This window comes from Oenanthe melanoleuca, chromosome 2 (assembly GCF_029582105.1).
Source record: "Oenanthe melanoleuca isolate GR-GAL-2019-014 chromosome 2, OMel1.0, whole genome shotgun sequence".
In the NCBI taxonomy this organism is placed as follows: domain Eukaryota; kingdom Metazoa; phylum Chordata; class Aves; order Passeriformes; family Muscicapidae; genus Oenanthe; species Oenanthe melanoleuca.
Genome location: NC_079335.1, coordinates 25,900,288 through 25,926,167, shown reverse-complemented (window position 1 = coordinate 25,926,167; position 25,880 = coordinate 25,900,288). Strand labels below are relative to the sequence as shown.

General features: G+C 35.1%; 1 protein-coding gene across 1 annotated transcript in view; it reads right to left on the bottom strand.

Annotated features, from left to right (window-relative positions):
- Positions 1–835: 835 nt before the first annotated feature.
- The window catches only part of MMP16 (matrix metallopeptidase 16), a 166,647-nt gene continuing 141,602 nt past the window's right edge, over positions 836–25,880 (bottom strand). Inside the window, exons 7-10 of the mRNA XM_056485318.1 lie at positions 24,830–24,968; positions 16,714–16,864; positions 13,822–13,937; positions 836–11,572 (exon numbers count right to left, since the gene is read on the bottom strand). Coding sequence (XP_056341293.1) covers positions 11,238–11,572; positions 13,822–13,937; positions 16,714–16,864; positions 24,830–24,968 — 741 coding nt within the window. The 3' untranslated portion in view covers positions 836–11,237. The remainder of the gene's footprint in view (positions 11,573–13,821; positions 13,938–16,713; positions 16,865–24,829; positions 24,969–25,880) is intronic.

Genomic DNA, 25,880 nt, shown 5'->3' with positions numbered 1-25,880 from the left:
AACTGCAGTCAGTGATTTCTCTTTCACCCATGCACCTCTTACCTAGAATGGAAAAGAGCAAAGCTTCAGGTAGCTTAGGCATGTGATGTGTTTGGCCTTAGGTCCTGGATCAGTTACAAGCTCTGCTGTCTTTCTTGCAAGGGCACTGAAACAATAATAACTTTATGTTTTCCTTCCAATAGACTGAGCTTGTTCCTGGTTTCCTGTGCCCACACATATGCATGAGTGTAGAAAACCTATAATGCTTTATAGCCTAGGAAGAATCACATGGCTGTTGACATGGGAGAAACATATATCTTTGCAAAATTGAGCTGGATTGCTAGTTTTACAATACTTTCCTTTGCTCTCAGTCTTTTGGTCTTGTAGTTTGATTTCAAGAATTTTTTTGCTCTTCGCCTATTTTCTAATTTGAATCATTAGACTCAGTTTTTCCTTACAATAAATTTCTCATGGCTTTGCTACATATAACAAAGGAGGGAATTCAGCCACCAGTTCATCATTTTTTGTAGTGGCTATGACAGCAATCTCTCAGACATTACAGAAATAGGTCAACCGTCCCTTACTCCACCTCTTTTCCAACACAAATTAGTTTTTCCTACTCTATCTTGATTGGAAAAATTAACTAATGTTTCCTTCTCTTTGCTCATAGCCAGATACATCCATAATATATCTTTAAATTGTCATTATCTGTTATTATGCATTGGCATTCATGTTCTGAGGCTAAATTTTACCTTAATGCTATACAATATCTAAAGAACAGTAGAATAAAACTTACAGCAATAGATACCAATTAAACCACAATGCCTTTATGAAAATTTTTTTCTGTTCTCTTATTTATTGACAGATTTTTTTTTAATTACAACACAATGAAACGATGGTAAGTACATAAGATGCAATAGTATAAAAAGCCATTTTAACCCTTCCCTTGGTTAAGACACTTACAGCAGACAAGAACTGCCCCACCCCAATTCCCCCCTTCTCAAATGAAAACATAAAATAAATATAAATTAATAAATACAAAACAAATCACTGCACAGCCCTTAACTCTTTGATTGCCATGGCAAGAACCATAATGATGATTCCAGCGTGTGACGTTCGGTGGTTAAAGGTTGCCGCAGCAGTCAAAGGGTTATAGCATTGTAAACATAAGTACTTTGTTGAAAATGTTCAGTCATGTTAATGGTCTACAGCAATGAGATTATTATCATGACCCCTTGACCTTTAATGACACAACAGTATTAGCTTGGTGAGCTGTTACATAGATTAATTAACCCATTTAGTTTAACAATGCACTATGAGGTCTTGATTTACTAACAAAAGACTACTTGTGTATAATAAAACACTGTTCAATGCATTGATCAATAAAATCAATGAAAAAATCAGTCTAAGCACCACAAAATTTTGCCCGATTATATCTGACAGTCATAATACACTTTAGCACCATTTAGTCAGCCTTGCATTTGCACACAAACAAGCTTTGTGTTTGTCAGTAGAAGCTACCTGAAGGAATAACATATGTCAGTTATAAAAAGGTTACCTTATAGAATGCTGTGTGAGCCAATAAGATAAAATAAAATAACAATAATAAAATGAAATTCAGTTGCAGAAAGCAAATAAATGCTCCAGTTATTTTGATACTAACACACATCCTAATAAGCGGAACATGGGCATGAAATGAATATGGAGCTATGCAGAGAAAAGGGAATAAAAATGAGAAATTTGTTTCACACAAGAGAAATCATCACATCCATATTCTGACTTGTTTGTCAGGCTTTGAAAATTAAATGAACAACTGTAGGGTGGTTGAAGACAAAGAGCTTGAAGATTTGATGTTTAACAATAAGTGAGTTTTAGGTTCATATTATGCATGAAACCCCTTTCAGAGATGTCCTATCAACTGCATAAACACCCTTGTCTCTGCATGAAAGGTTGATTTCCTCTTTCTCAGACATGGAGGATAAATCAGCAAATCACTGGTGGGCAGAACCACAACTGTAGTAGCTTCTAGCTAACATATTGGAGCCAGAACAATTTCTGTTGGAATTACAGGGACGAAGGAATGTCAACAAGAAGGAAAATGGAATCAGCTGCTAAAACAGCACTCAACAAAAAGAACTAAGGAAGAAATCAAGTTCTGACAGATACACGAATACAGCACTTGGAGAGAATGCAAGGTGCACGATATTCATAAAGAGAAACAAGGATGTGCATGAAGCTTGGAAAACAATGTACCCTTCTTGTATATATCCATATCAAACTCTAGTTGACTACAGACTGACAAAACTAGCTGCACATGCTCTAACTGCTAACAATACTACAGGACTGGCAAGGAGAAGACATTGCATCCCTCAAACGGTTTCTGATCATATAGGAACACCTATAACATAAAGCAAATCTCAGAAGTCAAACACCTGCACCTTTCTCTTCAAGCTGTGTCTGAACTGGGCAATGAATCCAAGACTACAGTAGCAGATGACAGAGTGAGTCCTTTATATGTGATACCAAAAAATTAGGATCATTTGGGAAACAGTTCACAACAGCCAAGCATTCTGCCATGCAACAGTGCTAGCCTATTATGCTACAGCAGTAAGGTAATGGTAATTGATGTATGTGTATGAACTGACTTGTGGTAGAGGAAGGAGTCCAGCCATAAAATTCTTGTCTGAATATCCATGACACAGATTATAGGCATCAGAATGCAAAGGAGAAAGAGAACAGGTTAAAGATGAGAACTGGAACCACTGAAAATAGCACAGACTGTCATAAGCCATACATACAAATGGCATGTAATGGCTGGCACCAAAAATAGTAGATCTCTGCCATTACAGAAGTACTATAGTACATCTGACGAGTCAAGCATTTCCAAGATGCAAATAAAGAATCCATGATGATCAGCCCTAGCCATGCCATGCCTTTTTCATTAAAGAATTAAGGATGGCAATGTCAATGGATGGCAAAGGCTTCAATAATCTACTGTAAGTTAGAGCTCAGTGTTGAGTACTGGACAATGAAAAAGTTTCAGTGAAAGATATACATCAAGTTCCTCAAATATTTGCAAGAGATTTGAGAAGGTACTACCTCTTCATTGTAGACACAAAAAGCTGCAAATCCTAGTGAAAATCCTAGAAAAAGTTGTACATGATTAAATGAGATAGACAACAAAATTGGTTTTGCTTATTTGTATAATGAACAGATAATTTCCTACTTGCCTGCCATGAGAATATAAAATTAAATATTCCCTTAATTAGTCAGGAAACATGTCAAGGTGCAATGAGAAAAGGGGATGGAGGGGAATCAGAAGTTTGACTGTATTTATCAATTTACATATAGAAATAGAAATAGATGATACATCAAATGGCCATAAAAATATTTCTGTCATATCAAGCACTTCAGGACTACCATGGAAATAAAGATACATGGCTGTAATATAGACTAATAGAGGTTAAAGACTTCCTTGTCCTATAGTAATTTAATCAGTTGAATTCTTCAAATCATTTTGGATCTAATTTCTGAGAACAAACAAAAGGACATTTCAATGTGACCAGTTTTTGAACAGAGATTCAGGTTGATATTAGTTTGACTAAATCTATCTCAAAAGATTTTGATTGCACCAGATAAATAATTACTATACATTACTATATATATTTGCAGTCATGTTTAGAGCAACACTACTGAGAAGCTTTTTGACTGGTGTCTGGTAGGTTATGACTCCAAATACAGAATTCAGTGGACTTTCTACAGCCTAACATATCTTTGTTGTTGGAGGCCAATAATACTATCCAAGCTATCACCAAGTTCTTGGTAATGTCTCTTCTCTTTTACTATTGAATATGTGAAATTTTAGTAGTGTTAGTGATCCTTGCCTCCATCTCTTTTTGACAAAATGGTGTTATACTTGCACTTGTAAGTCAAAATGTTTTCATTCCTTTTCCTAATGCTTTACCTATTTCATTACATAGAGTAAGAGCTGGGAATAGTATTTTCATCATCACACATTCCTTCAATTCTGGATTCCTCTTCAAGGTTAAAATTTCATTGAGTGTAACGATGTCAGTTATTTCTGTGTGCTGTGAGTATTGACAACGAGTATTCTGAAAGGTCTTTTTGATTGTTTTCATCTGCCTGGTGATGCATGGCCAGAATTCACAGCACTTTATCATATGAGGTAAAACACAACCATGTACATATAAGCTGCAGCTATGCCTTGCAGGTATGAATTTTAGCTGTCATGGTCATTAAAAACAGTGCTGTAGGTTGCTGATGATATCTTCTGAATGCATGTCATCACATGTATCATTTCCTAAGATACATAATTCTACTTATATCCAAGCAGACAAACTGGCTGGAGCTGACTTCAACACAGTGTTCCCATAGGATATGAAGGTGATCAGTATGTGAGCACTGGCAATTTTGTAGCAATGGCCAAGCATAGAAAATAGACTATATTTTTCTCTGTTTAGAAACACTGTATGCCTAAATATGAGGTTGTGCATTTACCTGCAATATATCAGTTGTAAATCAGTACTTTTTTATATCTATTTAATATTCTAATCTAATTTTAAAAACTGACAAAGAGTATTAGAAACATTAGAAACATTTTGGAAAATTATGGAAAAAGTGATACCAGGGAAAAACTTATTTTCTCTTCTTTAAGGTTGCAAAATGAAAGTAAGGGAACCAAATTTTTATACCTTATATATACAGATTACCTGCTGACATGTGATACTCTTGGCTTCAACGAGGCAGATGAATTTATGCACAGCCATGTAAGCCATGAATGTGTATGTAAATACCAACACATCAGGATGGAAATATGAATTAGAAACATTATTTTATGACTCAGTACACAGCCCTGCAAGTGGTGAACCCATATGGACATCCACTGATTGGCATAGTTACACTGTTCTGTTGCCTGTATGTAACACAATACTTCACTAAAAACTCTTATTCCACAGGATGTAGACTAAATATTCAATATATTTTACTGCAAGAGTAAAATAAAATATTAAAAAAAAAAAATCATGAAAAGTTGTGAATTAAGATATGCCGCTCCAAGAAGATTAAGGTTATAGTTATAAAAAGGACATGACTGAATTTCAAATTTAGAAATTACCATTAGCTAAACAGAAAACTTTGTTTCATGTGGTGGCTACAATAACAATAATAATTTGTGGACAATGTTATTCTACAGAAGCAGAAGAAAGTAAACTGTGTGACTGGAAAGCTTCATGCCATCATAAATAGCTGGCATGTGTAATGATTATTGTTTGTGAAGTTTTACTGTGACAGCAAGTAGCACTGTGCTGCATACACATCCAAGAATAGAAAACTGTCTTTAGCATGCTAGTTTACATCAGCCTTTCTTCATTTATATCTAAAATTTATTTAATCTATACTGTTAGTAGACCAGAGCAATACTTAAGGATATCCCCACAAAGTAAACATACTTTATGGACACACTCACAGAATATCCTCTTTCAAAGACAAAATGGACAGCTGCAATTCCAAATGTTAATTAACTGACCATAATTTGTAGATGATATGCTAAATCTTATGTATACTAGGAAAGAAGATTGCTTTATAATGCATGTGTTTGAATGCTGTCAACATCCTTCCTTGAAATACATTTTGATTTTAGGAACAGATGCTTGCTGTGCTCACACACTGATGATCCCTCAAAATGTGATCTTCTGATTATTATTGGGCATTCCTACTTACATACATAGATATACCAAATCATTCCACATCATACAAAATCTCTGCTGCCTTACATTAGAGGCTACTTTGCATCAAGCCTCAAATGGAGCCAGTTTGCAACAAGTGATGGTATGCTTTCAATGTTTACCAGATATTTTCAGCATTGATGGCACTGATGACAATGTCTTTCTCCATCAGCCTCTGACATCTCAGATGGCAAATCACAAAAATGGGTTAGACAGATTTGACTCACACATTACATACTTTTCATGAGACTAGTGGCAGACAATTCATTGAATTACATGCATATATCAGAGATTAATTTTATGAGCACATGGTACATTTACACCCAATTTTGTAACTGACATATGTTTAAATGGTCTTATCTCATGAGAACCACACTGTCTGTCTGCAGTCTATGTAGCAGGAGCTAAGGAAGTATGCCTAACATTACAGTGCTGGGGTATCACAACTATACCATTGTATTGAATAACAGGTTATCTGTTCCTCAGCTTCCAGACAGTATTATTTGATTTACAGCATAGCTGGACACCTAAGTGGCCAGTGACATTTATTTCCTTGGCTGCTAGTAATGACTTCCCTTATAGCTCATAGACTGCAGTCATCTCTTTATACTTCTGGAAACAGAGGTGTCCAGAGAGGGTCTTGACAACAGCAAAAGGCAAACCAGGAGCTACTGCTCTGTAATGGCAGCTTCACATCTCCCACTGCCATGGTGCACGGCTTCCTTCACCTCTGCAACAGCTGACAAAACTTAGGCCATGTCTTAAGGAGATATGGGAGCCAGGACAGAGCAAGCCCCTGCAGTCATTTCCTTGCTCCTCCACCCAGTCATCTCATGCTCTTCCCAAAGTAGGCTGCTAATGGTATGGTAGCTTGTGTTTCTACTTCCTTAAAAATCCAGTGCCTGGAACATTCACTATTCAGTTTACTATGTGTGTGTTTTAAGATTTGTCCTAACAACGGTCCAAATGGAAAAAAAAAAAGAAAAAAAGAAAGGAAAAAAAATAGGAATGCAATGCTTCATCATTGCTAATAGGCAGACTGACTTCCTAGGCTATGCACTTTTTTCTAACCAACAACCGAGAATAAGATTCTATATAATTTGGTACCAAAAGCTACATTTAACTGACATTTAGATTGCAAAGTAAGACCGCCCCCAAAAAGTTGAAAATTCAAAAATTAAGCCTTACACTCTGTTCTTAACCCACAGTGCTAATGGCACAAGACTCTTGATCAAGCAACTGGGGATGTGAAGTATGCTTCTAAGAAAAAGTGTAAGTCTGCCCCTTATGTTTGGATGTATTAGCTTATGTTATTTTAATTCACAAAATTAGCCTTAAAAAAATCTTTTTCTTTACTTATCCCCTCCCTTTTCCCAGTTTGAAAGAAGAAAAAGAACAAAAGTTCATAGGAATATATAAAATATGTATTACATTTATTCAGGAGACTTGAAAGGGCTCCCTTGGAGCCATTTGAGTCTCTCCATCCCAGCCTATCCAGTAAATATACAGTTACATATTTTAAATTTTTTTTTGATAAAAATTAATTTTGTCTACAGTCAATAACCTTTTCATAGGTTTAGATATTGAAAGGCCAAAGGAAACACTGCCAAAATCTGCTCTGGCCTTCTGCATCATACAGACCATAGTACTCTGAAGACACATGACCTTTGTAGTCAGCTTGATAGAATGTAGCTGATTAATACAACACACATTTAGTTTCATATTATTCCAAAGTACAGATCATGACAATAGCAATATGCAAATGTTTATTAAAAAAGTTGCGGCACATGAGCAGGAACCCAGATTGCAGAACTGAAAATATTTTCAATTTGCTTTTTTTGTAATAGGCCCTTGTAGAGAAACAACTATTAAAAAATATAAAATTGTCCCAGAACTTTTACTAATTTAAGTTCAAAATTAGATCAGGCAACACCATTAATTTACTCTGAAATTCTATAATTTGAAACTAGCCAGTATGTATTTGGAAATTACAGTGAACATAATTGCTCCTACATCTTTTACTTAAAGCAAACCCTTATGACTGCGTTACAACCTACTGAAAATGTGAGTATGTAACAGAAATGTTGACACAATCTTGCTTTGCATGACATAAACATGCCAATATAATTTTTTCTCCCTCTCTCTGTATATAGCATATATGCACTTTTAAGTAAAAGAAAATAGATTCAACAATCAACTTATCATGTATTCATGTAACTACGATGTACCATATACCAAGCACTAGAATTATCACACTTACCTTCCTGCATAATTACAGTTAAAGTCTCCAAACACAAATATTTTTGTTACCTTATCAAAGAACAACAGTCAACATGCTCAGCACTTCATTACTGTGAGGGAAATGGTTGCAGAAAAAAAATTAAAGCTGCCATGAAAGGTATTTTAAAATTGAAATGAAATTTTCAAGTGAATAAAGAAAGCTGATGAGATGCTGTTCTGACTTAAGAAAATAAAAAATAAATTCTCCTATTTCCTATTTTAGAGGAAAAGCAAACACAAAATATGTAGTTCTTTTAGTATTTTCCTCCAACTATCCAAGGGGGAAAAAATTGGAACAGCAATATCAATCATTTTGTTTTGTCCATAGCAGAACATAAGTTATAGTAGTTTGTTGACAATAAAATTTTCTCAATGGATTAAAATGTGCATGTCTGTGTGTGTGTGTGTTTGTGTACTTTTATAAGTATACAAACACACACATCTTAATACATATTACAAACAGCATAGAATTTCAAATTAACCAAATGAGCTGATCCGCAGCAAAAATTCTGTGCAACTAAATTGTCAATAAATCTATACATTTTCAGCAACAACTGACTTGGATTTACTAAATAATGCTGTGGGCTGATACTGGTGCACTTCTAACCTACAGTATGCAGTACTTCTACAAAACATCTCCAAAATGCCATCTGCATTGCATATTTGTTGTAAAACTATATCTTTTTCTAATCTTCATTTTTGTTAACCATACATATGTATATCTGTTTATGCTCTAAGAAATAAGTTTGCAATGCTTTCTAGCATGCCACATATGTTCATAAGTCCTCAAATCATTATAAAATCATGTAATTGAAAAAAAGGCATACTATTTTTCATGCTATGCTCAATATAAATATAAATTCAAGGCAGTCAAGCTATCCATTACCAAAACAATAATAATCATAATATATATGTATATATACCTACACTCTCTAAAAAGTGATCCAGTTATGTGGATTAAGAAACCAGTAAGAAATTGGTTGAACATAGTATAAAAGTCTCATTTTATGTAAAAGCCCATACTGGCCATTTCAAGTATTTTAATACTTTCCTATAACCTTTTCATTAATAACTAGATATTTGTAGAAATAATAATTTTATACTGAAAATTGTATTCAAGTTAAATAAAAATTAACTTCTGCTGTAATTCATTTTTAGAGTGTGCATGTATACATAGCAAAATACCTTTCTACAGACCTATCATAAATATTTTAGTCTATGTCATTTCTCTCCTACTAAAACACTTCAATTTTTTTTTCTCAAATTTTAGATCATGTCTATCAGGCCTTTCAAGAAATAAAACTCATTTCATTTGCAACACCAGATTCCCTTCAGTTTGTGCCAGTTTGCAAGTTAAAGGTCAAAGACATAGGACAGTACACTTTAAGGAAATTCAGACAGTGAAGCTGTTCACAGAAGACAATGTTTAACTTGGTAATGACAGTCAACAGGTCAATAATCAAGTTCAAGGCAAGCTGTTCATTGTTGCAAAAGCTACTCCCCTCAAAACCTGGCTTTCATAAAAAACCAGGTGTCTGACTTTTGGGGTGCATCATTCTGACCATCTTTAATAAGTTCACAGCCCAGTGACTGTAAAGCCTATCACTGCAAGAAGCAGCTCCTAAAATCAATAAAGAGGTCTGTCAGTTGCTGACTTTTCTCTAGGAAAAAATTATTGATACAAACCTGCTCTGCAGGTCACATGAAAATGACAATACTGCTGTTAGCACAAATTACACAGAATGACAAAATGTTTTGGTGGTCCCTTGGCTCTGTCAGTTGATACCATGTTTGACTGAAGGCCAAAAATTTTAACCCTTTGAGAACTATGATGAACATGCAAAGGGGTAACACACCAGAGGATACTCATGCACTATCAGAGTCATCTTCTTAGTTTTCCTTTGAAACTGTAACTCTGCCTCTGCAGAGGCAAATCAAATTTTCATGCAACATAATCTCAAGAGACAAATCCAAGATGCTTAAGGTAAGAGGCTAAGCTGTAAAATTGTTGTCAGCTCAGAAAAAAAAACTTGGTACGTGGTAGAAATTATTAAAACACGTTTGGTTCCTTTAACAAGAAAGTAGCTGGTAAATATATTTTGTTTTCTATTCATGTTACAAATGCTTTTTTATCAATAATGCAAATAATTAAAAACGCAGTCACAAGAAGTGTTTCGAAAAACTGATTTTCTTTTGAAACCTGTATTACCCAAACACAATTCTATAATTTAATTAAGACCAAGATTAACATCCAGCAGACTCTGAAAACTGGATGCAGTAGTTCTCAAAGGGTTACACCACCAGTATAATACCAATGTCAAGTTTCTCAATAGCATGTCTGTTGTTTTAGTTCATTGAAATCCACTTCAGAGACACACTGCTTTTTTACCATTCTTTGGAATGAGTGCTCCTGACAGACCTGTAAAAGGCCTGGGGTAGTTGGCTTGGTACAGCTTGGGAAAGATAATGTAGGAAAACCAACCAGAAATCAAACAAACCAATAAAAAGGTTCTGCTTGAATATAGTATTGAATATGAGTTTAAAACATTGAGGACATAGCCCAGAGCAGCTGTAAAAACCACAAAATGAATGTATTAAGGCTGTTACTATATTGCAGATATTTTGGCCCCTTGTTTGTTGGAAAATGGCTGTCCGAACAGTCTGAAGTCCTGCGTGTCATCCGAGTCTCCCACCTGACAAAACTGGAAGTAGGAGTATAGGACTTTATCCGTAGCAGACAGAAAGCAATCCTCTTTGGAGACAAAGCTGTTTTGGGTCTTCTCACTTTCCTGAAAGTTCCATTGTTGGTTGTTGTGTTTCTCTAAAAAAATTTACTTTCAGCAAAAAATTTTTCGAAGGGGAACAGGCCTTAAGGGAAAAATGTAGAAACATTGGAGATACTTTTATTCCTCTTCGTTAGTTAATCCTGATAGTTTATAGGGCATTGAGCGTGCAGAGGGAAGGCCTAGAATTGAATGACAAAGAGAGACAAAGGACTGAAGAAACAGCAGGTACTGTGTATCATGGGAGCTTCCCAGCTGGGCGAATCGCCACCCGGGCGCAGGACAGGCAGCCGGGGTTTTACACATCAGCTTTGCCTGGGTTTTACACATCAGCTTTGTTCCACGCCGACAGGTGCCCGCTCCTAGCTAGGAAACTGCCTGACAGCTCTTGTGTCGAATCTCAAGTTACCACAAACTCCTGGGAGGGAAAGAAAAAAAACCAAACCCTACATCACACCCACTCTTGCATAGAGCGTTTGCAGTACAGTATGTGGCGGGGTGTTCCTTTCCTTTTGAACTGGAACACAGTGTAAACCAAGACAAGGAGGCACAAGGCCAGGATGCAGGGAATGACGATGGCTATGGCTTTCACAGTGCTGGCTGTGTTGTCCAGTTTGATGACAATGTCAACATCGTCTTGAGGGCTGTGTCGGTCTTTATCTCGGTCTGTTGGTCCATCACAACCCATAAAATCCTTGAGGATGGATCTGGGATAGCCAGGTTCCACCCTGAGCATCTGGTTGTTGAATTTCCAGTACTCTTTTCCTTTGTAGAAATATGTGAAGCCTGAGGAAGAAAGTAGCAATTATTCATGGTCACATGAAATTGTGTCATCAAAATATCATGATGGAAATTACTAGTATCAATTTTTGCATAATTAAAAAAATCAAAACACATAAGGAATAGACTTCAGTTATAGGTATTTAAAATGTTTTTTTACAATTTTTATTTCTTTCCTGTCTCTAGAAATCTAACATTGAGTTTGGGGGTTTTGTTTTGGTTTTATTGTTTGTTCTTTAGTTGTTCTTTCATTCAGTAAACCGGGATGTTTTCTTTCATCACTACAAAAATAATCAAATAGTTCCAGAGAATATGGTGTATGAAAAGTCAAGCTTTGGCCAGTTTGTTCATTCACTGAAAAACCAACTAGAGTTGGTATCCTCAGGGACAGGACTTTAAAGCATCATGGCCTCTTCAAGATAGGAAGTCTCCTGAAACAAATTTCAATGTTATGCTATGCTGTGCTCTCCAGAAATGAGAACTGACCCTGTTTAATCTCACATTGTACTTCAGAAAGAGACTGCATGAAATAACAGTACCTTTCAAATGAGAAAACAGGTGCAAACAGATTTGTTTTCTGTAAAGACCTGATATTTGTTCATTCAGGCATAATCTAATGTTATTATTAAACATGCTTAAATGGAGAAATAAACTTGACTCTTGCCAAAAGTCCATATTACTTTATTATCCCAGCTAAAAAATGGCATTAATCTGGCAAGACCTTCAGGATGGATGAACTTTCTCCTACTGTTTATGAACTGAATGGAAACAGCTGGATTTTTTCTTATCTTCACTTTATATGTCTCATATATTTCCTGCAGTACTAAAGATTCTAAGACAGATTAGGCACTATTTGTTCTGAAAAGGCTGGTAACTACTAATCTGGAGATAAAATTATTAACCACCTATACAAACATTAGTTCCTTCTTTCAATTCTAAATTTTTTAAAAAAACTATACATTTAATATTGAATTTTTAGCTCAAACTGTAGGAAAAGTCTTCATCACCTACTACCACTTTTCAGAAAAACTTGAATATTTCATCATTTTTCTACATTTATATATATATATATATATATATATATATATATATTTATATACACACACAGATATAGGTGTATTTGTGACTATTTCCACATATATGTGTATTTTAAACAGTTAATTATTGAGTGTGATGTATGCAGAATATAATTTTGATTGACCTACTTTCCAGTTAAAAGCAATACAAAAAATCCAATCTAGCAAAAAAGCCAAAATACAGCCAGGGTTTCTTCTTCTTCTGGGTAAAACAGACACAAAGCAAGGAAGCAATTAAACACATTTCTGAAAAAAACCCCAAACATTTCCATGGTAAATTACTTAAATCAAGTTAGAACTTGAAATAGGAGACTAAAATGTTTTATAAAAGGAAATAAATATTTTTATTTTCTTATTAAAAGGAAATTAAAGTAATATGGAAACAGATACGTGTTGTATGAGCCAAACAGAATAAAATCCAAACCTACTAATAAATAAATCATATATGCCATATAACAATTGTCCAACAATGCATATTTTATTCTCATCAAAAGGATCTAAGAACACTGTGCAACTGAGGGCCCTGTTGGCAGCTGGGCACCATCCCCTGGGTAGCACTGAATTCTCCTAAGAAGGAGGAGATTTTGCTGCTCATTCGTTTTCTGGTGGAAACTGGAGTCCAGTTGAGACTCCAGGCTCTAGGTAGTGATGATGTATCTTGATAAAGGTAATAACACATCATATTAAAATCCCTATTTTCTGCATTTTTAAATCATGGACTTCTGACATATTTGATATACATAAATTCATTGGGATATTTCTGCTTAGATAAAGGTTTTGCTTCCCTTTTCTAGCTTTTTGAGAATGAAAGCAATACCTTCTAAGCTGTTTAAAAAGCCAACACCTTGAAAGTTCAATACAGATATACCGTGTTTATGAAGCTTGTTTTAAGAGGCACTATAATTCAGCAGAGAACAAAGACAAAATGAATTAAGACAGAGGAAAAAAAGAATGGAAAGTAGGGTTTATAATACTAAACTTGAAAGCTTTTTCAACCCTAGGTTAAACACTACATGCAAAGAGCCATTTTCATTAAAACCAGATCTAGACCAGGAAATAGTCTGTTCATGTACCAGGAATTCCTTCACTACCCAACCTGAACAGTCAATCATCCCTCTACTACTGTATCTTACATAAAGGGTGTCAATAAATTATTAAAGCAAGAATGTGTTTTCATACCATTTTCTTTGTGGACAAAGGCTCCCTGAGGAGATTCTGGGATACCTTTCCAAATTGTGATTGGTTTGGGATAACCAGGGTCCATGGATCTCATTTCTTCACTGTACCTCCAGTACCTGAAATATTTTTTAAAGGAAAAAAAGCACATGAAGATAGCATATGAGTAACTTTATATTTCCCCCCTCCTACACTTGCTACATTCATTAGCTACAAGTGGGAATACTGGATTTCTTCTCCTTGAACACACTACCCAATTAAAAATATATCTATTTGCTGTTTCGAGTAAGTAGAAAGAAGATAAAATATTTTTGCACTTCAACAACTAAACCAGCATGAATCTCACTTATAATCACCACAATTCTGATGCCTAGGGCTTTTGCACAGTGACATGGAGAGCTGCAACACATGCAAAAAACCAATGTACATTAATGTTTTTCAAAATATTGTGATAAGCAAGTGACAGTAGATCCAGATTAAAATACTTCCAGCAGTCTTAATTTAACTCTTCATATTCATTACATATTCATATACATACATATTCATATTCATTACAGCAGCTTTTAATTTCATTTCATTATCACTAAATAGATGCAGTGTATGATAAAATTCAACTTGTTTGTGTGCCTTTTTGCCAGCCAGCCCTTCTCAAATTTAAAAAGCTTCAGAATGCAATTCTAGTAATCCTGAACATCTGACAAGTATGTACACTTACAGATAATACTGATAATTTCCTTTTCCTTTTACTGTTGATCAAATTGCTATGCATATCTTATAATCTGGTTCTAAGAATACTGCATCTCTAATATAATCTGTGCATCCTACTATTTTGGTGGGTAATTTCACATTTTAATTTGCTCCATTAATTTAGAGCATAGTTTTATCACAATCATTGCTAATCTGGTTGATGCTAAAAGCTTGACCCTGATTCTCATTTGAATTCATTTGACTTCAGTTTCTAGAAATCCTTGTTATTATCATCATATATTAAATAATTCTTAAGTGGATGATATTTTATTGCTGTGGAGGTACTTAGGCACTCTAACTGATTCACATCTGAATCTTTTTTTAAAAAGTATAGTGGTCTAAACTCAGTATTTCTCCCTGTAGGGCATTTCTGTGGCTTTAAACTTTCAATAAAATTAAAAGAGGGCAGATTTCAAGTGGGTTGCTTACTGGTTTGACTTTTAAATCTTCTTACTGGCTTGGGCAATGGGATTTTCTTCTTTGCTTATTTTTTGTTTGGTCATTTTTATTATTATTTTTTATTTTATAGCCAATATTTGATGTCATAAGCAATGCACATTGAGAAACTTATAAGGGTTTATTCCCACTGATGGTCAATATCCTGTAATGGCTCAATTATCTCTGCAAGGCTCATGTTCAATCTTCTTCTAACATACTATATTGCATTTCTATCCTGCTGAGTTTCATTGTGCTTGTTAGCTCTAAGTAGCAACTTTTCTGCCAGCACCTTTTTCTCTGCTAGTTCTTTTTGTCTTCTGTTATTACCAATCACATTCTAGGAAAGTCCTGAATATAAGCAACTGCCTATGCATGGAAATATAAAAGGACATTGCTGCATAAAGCCTAAAGGAAGTAAAATTCACAAAATATTCCTTATGTACATCTTTTTACAATATGTATGTGGAGGTGGAAAATTATTACCTGAAAAAGAATTTGAATTTTTTAAAAAATGCACTCAGCCATAGGAAGCAAATTATTTAGGCATCATGTACTCACTATGGAAATTGACTGCTTGAAATGACACCTAGTTTTTAAACATTAAAAAAATCTGACTTAGTTATCTACTTCCCTCACCATGAGTATTGGAGAGCTATATATTTTTAAATAATAAAAATAGCTTTAACCATAAAATTTGGTGCTGCATTCTGTAGTGCAATTTTTACAGTACTGCTAAAAATTACAAACTGTACAGTCCTAGACATAGCCTATGATGTGCATTAAATTTATTTCTTAAGTGATCCATGAATACTGTTAGTGTCTGAGAACACTAAGTGCCACACAGTAACAAAAGCAACAATACTTTTAATAAGACTAACAGAAATATTACAGTTATTAATAAGGAATAATTTGTATCTGAGCACACAAAATTTGCACAGTGATACATCAATCAACAAACACAGCACCCTACAAAAAACCTGTAAAATCCATCATTCAGACAACTTGCAGTGTTTAAGAAATTAATAAATTCTCTCAATGTTTTTATAAAGCAGAGAAATACTCCTTTACTTTTTTTTTATTGACAGGTAAATAAAGATACAGACACTAAGTGACTGGTATAAGTTTTTCAGGAATGGAAAAAAAAACCCTTGGATTTTACTTTTTTTTCTGTGCTTGTCTTCTTGTTGGGGGGGTTGTGTTGTTTTATGATTATTAATAATAATAAATATGTGCCTCTATAAAATTTATTTAGAAGTAATTCCAAGAAAATGTTCCAATTCTTCTCTAGTGCCAAGTTTAGCTCTGAGTTCCCTTTTTTACCTCATTATTAAATAGTAGCAAAGAATTCATTTTCACTGACCTTGAAAGGTTTGCATCATGCCTTGCCTGCTTATGTGCTTGGGTTTAGAAATGTGGATAAAAAGAAACAGGTAAGAGTGTACATAAACACATCACTTTGAATATTTAAGTAAAAATTTGCCACAACTGTGACTTGCCTGTTGACTTCTAAAATGTAAATTTTCTATTGGATATACTTATACCCATTCCAAGATATTCACACAAATATAATTTAGGTTATAAGACATGTGAAAACAGTACAGACATCTATGCAGGAGGAGTTAGTTTCATCCTTTTGAGAAACAGAGGAAAAGGTTAACATATTTAGCTGATATCCACTAAATTTTTCTCTTGCAGAAATCCTATACCAACCTATCTCCTTTGAAGAAGTAGGTTTTTCCAACATCTTCCCACCAAATTGCAGAATCAATGCCATGGGAAGGAATTCCACTTCCAAGTGTTATCAAATCATGAGGATAACCTGGCTGGAGAGTAGTGTCCTTGAAAACCCAGAACTTGTTACCTGTACAAAAGGAAATATATACACATATATATGTGTGTTAGCCATCAGCACTGACAGTAGAAATATTAATGCACTCCTAAGGAATAAGAAAGACTCCTAAAGGTCTATAGAGTGGTTCTTCCAAATACAATGAAATGAAAAATGTTCCATTGCTGCAGATAATGCAAAGTTAAATATGGATATCTTGCATTTATAAAGCACCTTTCTTCAAGTAAGTCCACTGAATATTTTGATACCAACTATGTAGAGATCAAAAGTAGAACAAAAATGAAATAATCTTATGAGGCTGTGTGGTTGATAATGTAATACATTTACAGAAAAACTATGCAGCAGTTTTATGTTTCATGAGGAAAGAGTGAATTGTATAAGAAAATAAGGTAAGAAAACACACAAAAAAATAAAAATAGAAATAGCAAGTCTCATAGAGATCAAATAATTTTATTACTCTATTTTTCCTCAAGAAGTTAAATTACTTTTGAAGAATGTATGATTATTTCAGAAATAACCATAGAATTTAATTTTTAAACATATTTTCTTTAGGGTAGCCTAAAGACAGGAAACTGAGAATCTGAAATCCCAGAGGTGAAAACCTTGTCACTGAAAATGATGGAGGGTTGCCAGTGGCAGGAAGACTGAAGCTTTGTCAATGAAAATCATTCAAAACCACCCAACTGACTTATTAAATGCTGAAAATACAAGGTAGGTGTAATGAGTCTAGTAGATGTTAGCACAGTGTCTACAGAAACCTCAGATTTCCCAGGTTAATCAGGTTACTGCCTGAAATATGAGTGATGCTCTAGGGTTTCCTGGACTGCAGTGCTGAGTGGCTGAAATCCTTACTGCCAGAGGGGTAACTGCAGTTACTAGACAAATATTTTGTGTACATAGGGATCCATGGCCACAGGAGTAGCAGCTGCACCAGTGGTTTATAGTCTAGATGCCCCCTGTTTGTGGGAGAGGATGCTTCTATTTTCCAAGTTTGAGTTTTTCCTCTAGTTTCCTGGCCAAGCTCTTCTTCAGTGAACACTTCCATGACTATCTCAGCTACTCTACCATCTCATATTAAGCCTACAATCCAATATTTCCCCGATAATTTTGTTGTCCTCCTAGGGACTTCTCAACATACAATGCCACCTGTCCTATTCTTGCAACTATCTTCTACTTTTTACATTTCTGTTTTTTTCTAAATCTTCTTCAAAATTCACTTCTGACCTCTGTCTTTTCAGCAGAGATTTCTCTTTCAAACACAGACAGCTCTGGCTGAAAAGGGGAAAAGAGCCCCATATGCTCCCTGGAAATTGGAAAGGGGAGCATAATTTGCATTTACATTTTTATCTGACGAGCTTGCTTTGATGCCTGTCTTCTCTTAGTGTTATGTCCCCTAGATCACAAGGGCATCCTTCTCAGGCTAGACTATAGGCTCCATTGTGAAAGAACCATGTGTTTATTTTTTCTTCAAAGCACTATCATCATCATTTTTTCCAAAAAACATTGCTAGTTTTAGTAATAATTACACTGAGGAAGAAGATACTCTTTGACATCACGTGGAGGCTTTGAGATAAATCACAAAAAACTCTAGACAAGATCTATGAACATAAATATTGAATTTGCCTTACTGGGTTCTTCACATTGGTCTATCCATTGTTATGCATGACAATAATGTTTAAAATATAAGGGGAAAAGTTTGAAAACAAACTTTGCTCAAACACATTTGGAAAACAGGGTGTAGGATAAAATCATGGCTGTTCACATTAGTTTTTGTACTTACCTTTATGGCTAGACAGGCTGTTACACAGATTTAGGAGGCTAAGATACTGTGTTGTATAAATATTTTATAAGGAAATGTAATATTACCCCAAAGACCTAGGATCAGGTGTATGCCAGAATCATCAAGAGGGAAAATCCAGAGAGCTGTTTTGCAGTTGGTTTTACATTTTAGCTATGCCTCTGTGGTATTAAATGTTTGTTTAAAGGAAGAGGGTTTTTTAATCTCCCTGTTTGTACTGTAGTGACTTAAAGCATGTATTAATTTTATCAGAGTTTTAATGAGGAGAAGGGGTATAATTTCCATCCCTCCCATGCTGGGTTTCCAGGGTTAATTTTTTATCAGCTTCTTTACAGCTGCTTGCCACCCACTTCCAAGCACAGACACTACAGTTTACTCAACAGATCCATTTTCCCTCCCCTGCCAGTTGAAGGAAGAAAGGACTCAAAGCATGAGCATGTACAGAGCCATTTGAAGTACTGAAAATAAAGGACACACAGATGAAGACAAGTCATGGAAAGCTGAGTTCTCTGTTGACCTGGGATTAAGGTCATTGCTAACCTGAGATTTACCTTAACTGAGATGCCTTATAAAAATTCACTTATAGTGTTTGATAAAGACAGAGGTGAGCATCTTCAAACATTCTCCATCCCTCCTCCCATGTGGTTTATCTTTTGCCAATGTACATGACTGCAGACAGAAGGCTTCAGATGTTAATGGCAGTTTCAAATGCAATGATGGAGAAGTCAGGCCTTTTGGACCTTACTAGCTGGTACTTATGGTGTGAATAACAGATGGCATCCAGTGAATGATCCTGGGCCAGCTCATTTCTCTTTCACAAGATCATTCAAAATGACAGCTGTTGCACAGCATTGAGAGGCATATGCTGTGATGTATGGAATGCCAATACTTTTCTCTGTGCCTCACAAGGAATAGAAGTCAAAGCAATTGTTATGAATAGATTGTTATCAGCCATACTCAAAGAAGCAAAGTTAAATATTAACAAGATCAGGTCATACCAAAATAAAAAATGGCTACACACAAACCATGGTAAGTGACAGCACCACTGAACCATGTATTTTTTGCATATTCAGATATATTGAAGTAAAAGGAAAGTGTAGATGTGGGAACAGACATAAGAAACTTAATTCTTCACATAATTTCTTAAAAAATAAAGGTAAATTTAACTGTATTCTGAGGAGACAGGGGAACACTGAGAGCTCTTACATATGTAAGCAAGGCCTATTAATGCTAACTAGAGGGATTTTTATTTAACGTGTGCTTCAGAAGACATGTTTAGTCTGCTTTAACTGTGTTGATGGTTAATGAGAAGTACTGTATATAAGAAATCCAAATGTTCCATCTGGCTGACAGTTTTCACTTCAGTTTTTTGTTTGTTTGATTTTTCTGTGAGGTTTTAGGAGGTTTGTTGTTGGTCTTGTTTTGGATTTTTTTTCTGTCTCTCACCTGGAGGAAAGTGGGTGACTATTAACCAGAGAATTGATCTGATCAACAGAATATTGATCAGAACCCAATGTTAGGAGAAGTTAAAGCTGAAAATCAGTGCAAAAGATGCCCAGATGAGATAAGAATGAGATAATTTTATTTCTAACATATTTGTGTAACTTTAAATGTACTACAAGCTAATGCTATAGTCAGTATGTTTCATGTAGCTCATATTCTACTTCCACTTATAAATAGTCAATAAGACTTGATTAATTGTGATCATAATGGAAAGAATTATTACAAAAGTAGTCATATTTTCATTCTTCTTACAGATAGCTAGTGCTTCTTTGGAGTCAGAGCCTATGCCCCTGGCAGAAACCACCACTGTGCTTATCTTGCAAAGTTGTTTTTTTAAGGTCTCATTGGTAGGTTTGTTATTCTCACAGAGAATAAAGCACCACATGTTTCATGAAGTCTGAAATTTCAGAATGTTTAATCTCTCTGCTTTTATTCCCTAATGTAAGGTCTAATATAATAAGAAGCAGATTGGCAAGGTCAGAAGCTGAGAGTGAAGAAAGTGATAAAAAAGCTAAAATGTCTTCTTTTGAAACAATGCTTTGTTAAATATCATCACTGTAGGGAAACAGCTGAGAAGGATGAACTACAGAATTATTTGAAGTCTCTCAATTACCATCTTTGCCTTTCTAAAAAAAGTACTGGAAATAAAGGATGTCTGTATTGCTGTGCCTCACTTAAAATTACAATATTCTAGATATTTTTCAGACTGTTTAACTTCCTACTGACTACTGCCAACAAATAAGCAGTTTTTAGTAACTAGTTCTTCCTTTATAGAATCTGAATTCTGAATAATTATGCTTCTGTGGTTTTTGTCCATGTTATTTGCAATTATGGTATGTGTAGTGCAAGAAGTCTGTGGCATATAATCACTGTGTTAGAGTGGTGAGATGATTTCCTGAATTTTTAAACAGTTACATGTAATTTAAATCAGTTAAAAATTTAATATTTAATCCTGAATGTTGTTTTTTTCCAGTCAACATTCCTTTTAATTTTGGTCTTTCAAGCCTGCATCTAGTTTTTTACTAGTATCCTAAAATTAATATTCATGGTTCCTTTTTCCCCATTCCCTATTTCCCACATCAAGTTTCTGTCATTTCTCTGTTCCATGATCTCACACTATAGTAAATCTATTTTTCAATATAAAACTGTCAGGACATGGGGTAAGTGCAGTAGAATGTTATGATGGAGGCACTGGTAGTATGAATTTTACAGCAGCCTTTCTATTGCTACATTTGGTTTACCACAACATTCAACAGTGCAGATGGCTTGACAATTTCATTTTTAGCACTATATAAATTACCAAAGGTGCACAGAATGAATTTTACTATTCATGTTTTCTCATTTAAAAAAATAAGAAAGAAAATAAAAAGGTATCTTTCTGATGCCATCTCATTATTATTCAGCATGGACACTGGCAATGAATAATAACAAGAATTCAAACATCTGTTTTTTATAAGCAGCTATCCACCAGATTGCTCTGTACTTTATGAGTATGGTCTGGTCTGCTGGGGGCTGATGAGTCCATCTGGCAGGGAGCAGGAAGAGCATCTTGGTCAAAGGGTTGCCAAGCTGGTAAAGAGGGCTTTTAACTAAAGCTGCTGGTGGAGGGAGAACCTCAATCCATTCCACTCCAACCAGTTTGATGCCAGTACCAGCAGGAGATGTCCAGAGCCTGGAGAGAGATCACAGGTTATCAGGAGAGCACCTGACACAGCTCAAAGGAATTCCAGCCACTGCAGGCAGCAAGTTGGTTTCACAGGGGCACCAAATTAAATATCTCTATGGAAACACAAATGTTATGAGGAATAAGCAACAAGAGCTGGGATGAAATTTGTGCATCTGCAGGGCTGTGATCTTCCCAGCATCTCAGAGACATGGTGGGATGGCTTCTGTGACTGGAATGGTAGAGTGGAAGGCTACTGGCTCTGTACAAAGGATGGGCAGGGAAGAGGGCACGGGAGTGCTGCTGTCTGTGCCAATGACCAGCTAGAGTGCAAGGAGCTCTGCTGGGAGGGATGAGGAACCTGCCACAGAATCACTGAATCAGCTAGGTTGGAAAAGACTTGGGAGATCAAGTTCAACCTATGACCTAACACCACCTTATTAACTAAACCCTGGCCACATCCAGTCTTATTAAACACCTCCAGGGACAGTGACTACATCACCTCTCTGGGCAGCCCATTCCAGTGCCCATCCACCCACTCCCTGCAAGGAATTTTTTTTCCTAATGTCTAGCCTGTATATTTGTAGTATATTACGGGTCAGTACTAAATGGAGAGTAGGAACAGGTGACACTATAGTGTGGGTCAGAGGAGTGCATAGTGACATTAATCCAGCACAAGTTCTCTGCTGGCACTTAAACACCTTTTCTATTTTATTCTCTGAATAATGGATGTAGACATTGGCTTAGTTATGTGCTTTGTTAACACAAAAATCTGTATGCTGACTTCAGATTTAAAGTTCCTTCTAGAACTTACTCGTTTGGACCAATTTTAGACTGATAAAGCACACTACCTGGATAAGACATTCTACTTGCTTATCATCTTAGCAACAATCAACTTGTCTATTTCTAGCACCTTTGGGAGGAGGACATGTACTCTTTTCCCAGGAAGTTTTGTGGTGGAATAGAAGAAATGAGACAATGATCATTTACCTACAGCCTATTTATACAGATTTCTGTAATCCTGTTCCATAAGGCAGTTGACATCCTTGGAACAGGAATTTTCAAGGACACCCACACAGAAGACTCAGTTGAAATTTTTGATTCTGTAGCAGTGGAAAAACATGAATTATACTGATAGAAAACACCAACAGTTAGATATTAAGAGTCATAAAGATATAGTAGAAAAGCAAAAATTTTTTAAAAATTGCACAAGGAAATACAAAGACTTCTGTCCTTGGCAAATAAAGGGAAAATACAAATGTCATTGGAAAAATAATGGAAGGGACTTTGAAAAGAAGTCATATGGAAAAATACCTACAGCAGATTATTCAAATATCATATGATATCAGCTAAAAGGCACAAAACTAACTGGTCTGAAATCAGATAGCATAAGGTGGGGATGATATGAAAGGAAAACACAATTCTGACTTTTAAGACCACAATCCTGCTGCTCCTGCTTGCTTTAATTAATCTTGATTTAATTTCCCAGAGAGAAAATAGAGAAGTTCTTCCATCCTTCTCCTGTTGTTTGTTATATATAACCCACAAAATGCAGGATCAACCTATTCCTCTAAGATCTAACAGGAGCCAGTCAGCACTGGGTGAAGGGTTAAATAATGATGAAACATATTTCAAGGTCACTTGGAAGGAAAAGAAAGCAGCTATAAGAGTAAGATTGACCATTTCTGTCTGGAGCTCAGAAAATGGATCCCAGCATTACCAAGGCAGAAGTCTGGAATGCCCAGGGTAGCTGCTTTGCTCTTTGTAGAAGTGGTGCAAAGGAATAGCTACAGAATAATATTTTTACCTTTCCATGTCCTACAGACCTAAAAATCAAGCAGTGAGATGGAGATTTGGGGATACTTTTATCATTATTCCAAACCATATAAACTTTCCAGAGTTAATGACTTGAAGTTTATTCTATGGCAACAGAAGTAAAAGCATTTGCTGTATTGAAGTCATATAAATAGAACATTAACTATATGGAATGCATTTTTCCTTATGATTCACACAAAAACTACAATTTCAATATTAGCAAAACATAAACTTCATTGTACTGTTATGAAGTGTTTCTGCATGTCATTACATATTTTTCATTTAAAAAATCCAAGATCCTCTTTCCTTAGTGAATGAGATATTACTCTTAACTCCCTGTTAATGACTCTACTTGTAAAAATGAATTAATTTTTAATACAACAATTTTTTAAAATCTTTTTTGTAATGAGATAAAAGAAAATTCATTCACAACACTAAATAGCTGCATAATTTTTCACATATTTGTTATCTATTTAGTTTCCTCTTCTCTCAAATGATTATTTTATAAACATACTTTGCATAATTGGCAGATTTTTGTAGCTAACTATGCAACTATTAAACAGATAACTTTATCATTCAGTCTAAATTAGGTACATGTTCAAAAACTTGAATTTTGAAGAACAGCTGATGTCTGGAGTGAAATTTGAAAAGAATTGTTAGCAACAATTCAATCTATATCACTTATTTTCTGGAGTTTATGCTTCTTTGTAAACACTAAATACACATCTATGAAAAAGATTATTTTTCCCCACATGAAACTCCTAACATCACAGGTCTGAGATGAAACAAATACACTGCAGTTTAGTGAGATATATAAGCAGGCATTCCATTTAAATATATAAGAAATTCAATTGTATAAAGGAAGAAAAGGAAAGAGAACAACACAAAAATTAACAATGGAAAGGTGTGCATTGCATCTTCCTAAAACACATTATAAAAAATTATTTCATAGCAGATAATTTCTATGTCTCATATTTATACTTTCAAATTTTTATTGAATATGTAAGAGCAAATGACCTGATGCTGTGAAGAGTAATCATAAATTAAAAATGTAACTGCCAAATAAGAAAATGCTAAATTATATACTCTTCATTTTCAACAAGATTTACAAATCATTAGTAAAAATAAACAAGATATGTTTCAAGAAATCATCACACTCAAAAGTGTTACACAAAATCTTACCTTTGTTCTTTCTTACCTTTAAAGAAGACAAAATTCCCCTCACTGTTTTCATAAACTGCATCAATGCTGGGAGGCAGCCCCCTCCAGAAGTAGGTAATCTGCATGGGGTATCCATCCATCACCCTGTTGTTCCTGACTCGCCAGAACCACTGATCCTGGGAACCAAACACACACAATTCACTTACACGTGTTCAGCTGCACCTTCAACAGCCCATCCTGGCATTTTTACAGCAGGCCTTTTGCTGAGTGGATAAGCACATTGTGTTTGCATTTGTGCCACATTACAGATGCTTCAGAGCTGGCTTTTCTGAGGTGGGAATAAGCTACACACATGAACCAGGTGTTTGGAGCAGACAGCCCTTGGCAGGACATACAGTGTGTTGTGTGAGACCATGTAACTCTCTCAACTTAAATTTGAAATTTGTGGTCTGACTATAAGTGCTTTTAGACTGAACCATATGCTTATGTGAATGCCCAAAGTAATGGGACTACATAGAGGCCTTGAAGACAAATTATTTTTTTTGCAGTGGCTGCTAGCAGTGAAAGATTGATAGATGTATGTGTAACATTATTACATCAGTTCACTAAGGACTGCACTTTGATGACAACTTTACTGTAGTGAAGTTTAGCAGTCTTTCCAAGTCACATGAAATGAAATGCTCAATATTACTTATATATGTCATATATTTATTTATTTATTTATTTATTTATTTATTTATTTATAAATAATAGGTGCTAAATCCAGCTAAATCCAATACATGGCACATTAAATGGGTACCAATAAAGATATCATCACTGTGCCTCTTCAGAACTGTTTCAGTTCATTCAGTATTTAGAGATGAAGGATAGGGTAACTATTTAATTTCTTACATACATTTGAACATTTTTCAGCATTACTATTATATAAAACAACTCCCTTTAATATTAAAGGGGGTTCAGCCATAATCTGTCACAGTTTACATGGCAGTTCTTCCTCTGTGTAAGGAACACAAATCTCACAGTGCAACAAAACCTGTAAAATCATCAAGTCAACAAATACCTTTTTGAGAATGAGTTATGCTTCAGAC